We start from the raw sequence: 6,419 nt of genomic DNA, 5'->3' as shown, positions 1-6,419 counted from the left end.
AAATAAAATGTAAACAGCTTAAATTTCCATCAAAAGAGTAATGGATAAAACACCCTGGTATATACACACAATGGAGTACTACACATCCCTGAAAAGTAGTGATGAAACGATGAAACACCTCGTCTTGTGGAAAGAGTTGGAGGATGCTATGCTGAGTGAAGCCAAGCACAAAGGGTGAAGTACAACATGAGTCCACTGAGGTAAGCTGAGACAGTTGAAGTTTACTGTGCCAACCTGGCCGATAAACACATATGAGGTTAATTGAAGAGTGGAGGGATAAATGGCTCGGTGAACCTCGCCTTTCTAGTTCTCAGGTCGCTTGCTTTCTGATGGTTGGACCAGGGTGCAGCTGCCTTAGCCAGTTCCCTGCTTTAGCTGGCAAGGCTCACTTCCTACAAGACACCCCTGAGAAGAAGCCGCATGGACCTACCCCGATGCAGCCCTGGGTGCTGAAGCAGCTGTGCGGAGACCCCTGCCAGCACTGAGATGCTTACACGCTCACTGATTCGGCTTTCCTCCTGCAGTCGGCATCATTGCGTGTGTTTTGTGGGATGGAGGAGGACTTTGTGGATTGGTGTTGGACATATGGGCTAATGTTGGACTTGTGGGCTTGGGCAGCACTGGGTTGGGATGTTTTCTTGATGTGCCCTTATCTTTCATATAAAACTCTCTCGGATACATATGGGTTTCTGTGGATTTGTTGCTCTAATGTACCCAGACTAACACATAAGTCCAAACAGCAGAATGGGCATAAGGGAAAATGCACACAGGACACAATTCCCGGGCTGAAGACCAGATATTGTGGCATGAGTCAGACCAAACCCAGTGATTCACATCATCGACAAGAGATGCAGATGGCACCTGCGCTGAAAGGCATGGTCCCACCCCTCCTCCCAATATGCCTTTAAGGCCCATAGAGGGGTGGGGGAGGAAAAACGACGGCAATGGCGGGGAGGGGTGCCAGGGCACTGACCAACCCAAGGGGAGTGTATTCTTTATATCTGCACTGGAAAGGGAGAGCGAGAGTAGACCTCATTCTGGTGTGCCAATCCTTGAGGGCAATGTTCCTGCTCAGAGCAGCTCATTCCCAGAGGTGACTGCAGGGCCGGCCTCAGCCCCAGACGTGATGTCCTCTCCCTAGAGGACAGCATTGCAGAGGACAGCCCTGAAGATACAGCTCCGGGAGAGGGGCCGGTCTGACCCGCCCACATGGGGGGGGGGGAATTGAGAGGAGCACAATGGACCAGTGAAGTGGGAGTCAAGCCATGAACACCCCAAAGAATCCCAATCGTAGACTTTTGACCCGGGGGGAGTATTTGGCACCCCATCTGAACTGGTTTGGGATTATTCACGATACTAATAGGCTCATGCAATAGTTGAGCCTTTGTGTTTTGTTATTTCAATTGGCATAATGCCCTTCAAACGCATGCATGTTGTGAGATGTTTTGCAGGTCCATCACTATTCGTTTTCGTTGCAGAGTACCGTTGCATTGTGTGCATACCACAGCTTATCTGTTCATCTGTTGGAGACTCTGGTTGTTTCCATCTTTTTGCTATTGTGATGAATGCTAAATGAACATGGGCATGTCTGTGTCTATTTGTGTCATGGCTCTGATTTCATTAAGGCATATACCTAAGAGTGGGATAGCTGGATCATATATTTCTTTCTAGATTTTTAAGTAAGTTTCTGTGGTGGTTACTTTACTTCATGTTAACTTGAAGGGGTAGTATTCAATGGGTCAATCAGGTTACAGCCTGAAGGTGACTCCTTGTCGGCATGGCTTTTTCATGAGGAGGGTCCTGGGAACCTCCCCTCTCTCTCTCTCTGCCCTCACCTTTCTGCTCATTGACCCTGGTTGCTGCAAGCCCTGTGATGCTTCCAGCACCATTGGATCCACAAGACTTCATACCCACTGGCCCGATCTCCTGCATTCTGTGTCACTGCATGTAACTTTGTGAGTCTGAAGAGGGACTTATGAGCTCGTATCAGACTTGTGGACTTGAGTTGGACTTGGCTGGGATGTTTTCCTGATATATAAAGCTTCTGATATAAAGCTCTTTCTTACACATATGTGTCACTGAATTTGTTACTCTCATCAATCTGGTCTAACACAATGCCAAACCATCTTCCACAGTGGTTGTACCATTTTACATCCCCACCAACAAGAGTATCAAAGCTCCAAGTTCACCTCAACTGAACGAACATTGGTTTTTGTTTTGTCCTAAATTAATGCCATTGTTCTCAGGGTGAGATGGTATCTCATTAGAGTTTTGATTTTTATCTTTCTCATGGCTAATTACTGTGAGCATTTCTTCACCTGTTTATTAGCTACCTGAATGTCTTCCATGATGAAATGTCTGTTCATACCCTTGGCCTATATTTTAATTGGATTGTCCTTTTGTTGTTGAGGTGTCGATATTTTTTTTACATTAGACCTTGACAGGTAGGCCATAGTCAAGTTTGTAGTTTCTCCTTTTATTCTGTGGTTCTATCCTGTTCTATAGGGTCACTCACTACAAGTCAGCATCCAATCGGTGGCGATGAGTTTACGTTTTTCTTGGTTGATTTTGTATCTTGCTATTTTGCTGAAAATCCTTCTGTTAGTTCCATTAGCTAGCTATCTTGTGGGACCTAGGGATTTTCTGAGTAGAATCACATCAACCTATGAATATGGACAGTTTTACTTCTTCATTTACCAAGTTAAAGGTCCTTTGTTTGCTTTTCTTGTGTTATTGTGTTATTTTCTGAAATTATTGGCTTCAGCCATTTCTGTAAGGGGTCCTGGTACCTTTTAAGGGGGAGCAGCATTTAGAGATAAAACCTGGGTGCCAAGGACTGCTTCTAGGTCGTGAATTCATATTCAAATTTTCCATTCAAGGTTAATACAGGGTTTTTACTAAATTTTGTAATAATCCCTGGTGGCACATTGGTTAAAGCACTCCACAGCTAGATTTCTATGGTCTTATGGGGAGGAATCAACTCCCTGACACACATTTTGTTTTTATACTTACCACTTTTCTTCACTTTTTTTTTTTTGCTCCTAACAACGTCAATAAAGTGACTTAATTTTCACACATCAACCCTATGAGATAGCTACTTGTGATCATAAAAAGAGGGAACAGAAGGAAAAAAAGGAGGGAACATAGATGAGCGGCGGGGCCCCAAGGCTGTGCAGTCAATAAGCAGCGACGTAAGGATGCGAACCCCGAAACCTCACATTCCAGTAGGGAAGAAATTCAGAGGAGCTTCTGGAAGCGGAGGGTCTGAGGAGGACGAATAGGGTGGGAAGTGCGAGAACCAGCCCTCGGCGTGCACAGATCCGTCCAGACGGGTGTCCTTACACGGGGCGGGCGTGACGGGGGACAAACGGCGGACGTAGGCGACCGTCGGAGAAGCACTGAGAAACTTCCTCTCCGACACTCTCCGTCTGGACTGGGCGCCCCGTCGCCCCGCCTCCGCCCACCAATCAGTGGGAACTGTGAATAGGGGGGCGGTACAATGGAGACGCATGCCCAATGAGCATGCGGAGATTGCTTCCGGAAATAGCGTTTCAAAATCCAAGTGGTGGGCGGGGAGGCGGTGGTAGGGATTGGTCAATCCAGGGGTGCGATTTACGTGGGCGGAGCCTGGCAGTCCATAAAGCCGCGCTCGCATCGCGGTTTGCCCCGCTGGAGCGGTCAGCGTCTCCTCCGGCCGGGAACGGGGCCGGCCTCCTTTGTCCGCTTCTCTCGCCTCTGCGTTGGACGCCGGGGGACGGTGTCGGCGTCGGGCGGGCCATGGCGAACTCGGGTTGTGGGAATTGCGGGAAGCACGAGGAAGACACTTTTCTGTACTTCGCCTATGGCAGCAACCTGCTGACGGCGAGGATCCACCTCAAAAACCCCTCGGCCACCTTCTGCTGCGTGGCCCGTCTGCAGGTCAGTGCTGCCCCGCCCCGCCCACACAACCGCCACCGCCTGTCCTGAACTCACTGCCCTGTCCTGCGTTCCGACAGGGTCGAGCTGCCTCCGTGGGGTTTTCTAGGCTAGGCGTCTTTGTGGAAGCAGATCCGCCAGGTCTTTCTTCAGCAGAGCTGGGGGAGTTCAAACCAACGACCTTTGGGTTCGCAGAGCTTCTGTTTAACCCCTGCACCAGCAGGGCACCGAGTTACACACAAGTGAGCCAGAATCCAGTGAAGTTGCTCTCCTCAGGGCCAGGAATCCAGTCGCCTCCCTTATTTTATATTGTTGTTGAGACTACACAGCAGAACATTACCAGTTCCGATGTGTAAAATTCAGTGACACTGATTCTAAACTTACTGTTCTGCACTCTGGTTTCCTTTCTAATCTTTCACCCCTTCTTCTGGGTCAGAGTACATCCAGGTTCAACTCCCTCTTCTCATCCATCCAGGCAAATTCATTTCTTCTTACTACCCTGCGCTGAATCATACCATCCATGCTCCCGCAACAACTGGGCCCGTTCCAGGGCCTTGTGCACGCATTCTGTGCATGTGCTTAGCATCACGCCCAGATCTGACTTCTCTTAGCCACTGAGGCATAGGCAGCCTCCAAGGGTCCGTTCGGCTGGTTGACAAGCCTTCTTTGATCCAGGAACCTTGTTGCTTTCTGCGCTGTACTTAGCGTTTGTTATGGGACTTGTCATCTGCCATCAGCTAACAACCCCGCACTAGGACTGATCCTCTCTCGATAATCCAATAGAGTGCTTTCATTTCCAGTCTTAACTCTACCTCTCAGGAGCTTCCATATTGCCATCCCCTCACCTATGGCTGCTGAACGTCTCTGTCAGTCTCTTGATCTGGGTGGGAAGTCCGGAAAACTGGAATCATAGACACCATTGTGCCTATAGGCAAGTGACTGGGGGAGCAGTGCTCTACCATCCTCAGTAGATCAGTGTTCTCCTTCCCATCCATCCATCCATTCATTCGGCCCTTCCTAGAGATGCAAGGATAATTGAATGAAGTTGCTGCTTCGAGGACCTCTACTGGACGGAGGAGACACGCGAGCAAACACATGGTGTGCAGACCCTTTCACGGCGTTGAAATAGATCGGTACTTACTCATCAGTGCCCTTAGTTACAGGCAGCAAAAAACTGGCTGATTTAAGCAGAAAAAGAATGTGCTGAAAGGCTGTTGGAGTGCTCACAGAATGACCAGGAAGGCAGGAACACCGAGCTGGAAAAACATGCAGACATAAAGGGAGGGCCAGGACCTTTGGTAGAGCCCAGTACACAGCATCACATGACAGGGAGCTACTGCGGCACCACTGCTGGGCTTGGACACGTATCACACAGCACCAGCACAGCCTGCACTGGAGTCCAGTTGTCACTAGCACTACACCCCTCCTGTCCCCAAAACCCAGCAGTCGCCACCGGCACCACCGGGGTGAACCCTATACTGCCCTATTAGCCCTGGCTTCTACTTCAGATCCCCAAGTGGTGCCCTCACCGGTGAAGTCTTGTCCATGTGCGCATGTTCAGGGTGCTCAGGAAAGTCTTCTTAACAAGTGTGACTTTTAAGTCCAGGCTTAAATGAGTGGGGAGGAGGGTCAACACAACAAAGGGAATGGGTCTTCAGAGGTTCAGGGAGACTTGGGATCTTATCTCTAGGCCCATTGCAGAACTGAAGTAAATTTTTAAAAAATAGATTTACATCTTGGGAGGCCCATTCTGGTTCTGTGGAGAATGAGCTAGAAAGGGGGTGTCGAGGGGCGATGGGGGCAGCCCGCTTTGGAAGCTGTTGAAGTGGTCCGCATCAGAGAGCAGGGCATCGAAAGTAGGCGGTGTGGGAAGGGTGGTGGAGGCTAGATGGGTTGGCAAGATGTTTAGGAGATCACGTCATTAAGGCTTGGTGGTTGAAGGAGGGAAGAGGAGATAGGGAGATAATCAAAGATATGGAGGCTATTGCTGTAACTCCTGGAATGATGATCATCTTTTCTGGGAGGAGAGAAGAAACAGGTTTGGGAGGGAAAATTAATACATTCAGTTTGAAATATTGAGTTTAAGATGCTGTGAGACAGATCAATTGATCAGAAAAATAGGAACATTTACTGAGTATATAGAGGGTTGCTGTGTTAGTCTGGGTAACCTAGGGAAACAAATCCACAGAAACTCACATGTATAAGAGAGTTTTATATAAAGGGTAAATGTACATTAAGAAAGCATCCCAACCCAGTGCTATCCAAGCCCATTAGTCCAACATTAGCCCATATGTCCAACACCAATCTACAAAGTCCTCTTCCATCTCACAAAACACACACTATGATGCCGACTGCAGGAGGAAAGCCGAGTCAGTGAATGTGTAAACATCTCAGCCCTGGCAGGGTCTCCACATGGGTGCTCCACTACCCAGGGCTGCATTGGGGTAGGTCCATGCGGCTTCTTGGGGGTGTCTTGTAGGAAGTGAGCCTTGCCAGCTAAAGCA

At 48.8% G+C, this 6,419-nt stretch overlaps 1 protein-coding gene across 2 annotated transcripts in view; it reads left to right on the top strand.

Annotated features, from left to right (window-relative positions):
• The first annotated feature begins 3,700 nt into the window (after positions 1 to 3,700).
• GGCT (gamma-glutamylcyclotransferase) overlaps positions 3,701 to 6,419 on the top strand; it is a 13,247-nt gene continuing 10,528 nt past the window's right edge. For both annotated transcript variants that reach the window (XM_045288879.1, XM_004702754.2), the window contains exon 1: positions 3,701 to 3,918. In XM_045288879.1, the coding sequence (XP_045144814.1) occupies positions 3,778 to 3,918 (141 nt within the window). In that variant the 5' untranslated portion in view covers positions 3,701 to 3,777. The remainder of the gene's footprint in view (positions 3,919 to 6,419) is intronic.

Source organism: Echinops telfairi, unplaced genomic scaffold (assembly GCF_000313985.2).
Source record: "Echinops telfairi isolate 266 unplaced genomic scaffold, ASM31398v2 ScPeMD7_23;HRSCAF=83, whole genome shotgun sequence".
Taxonomy (NCBI): domain Eukaryota; kingdom Metazoa; phylum Chordata; class Mammalia; order Afrosoricida; family Tenrecidae; genus Echinops; species Echinops telfairi.
The sequence above is the reverse complement of the archived record's forward strand: the minus strand, read 5'-3'. Positions and strand labels throughout refer to the sequence as shown.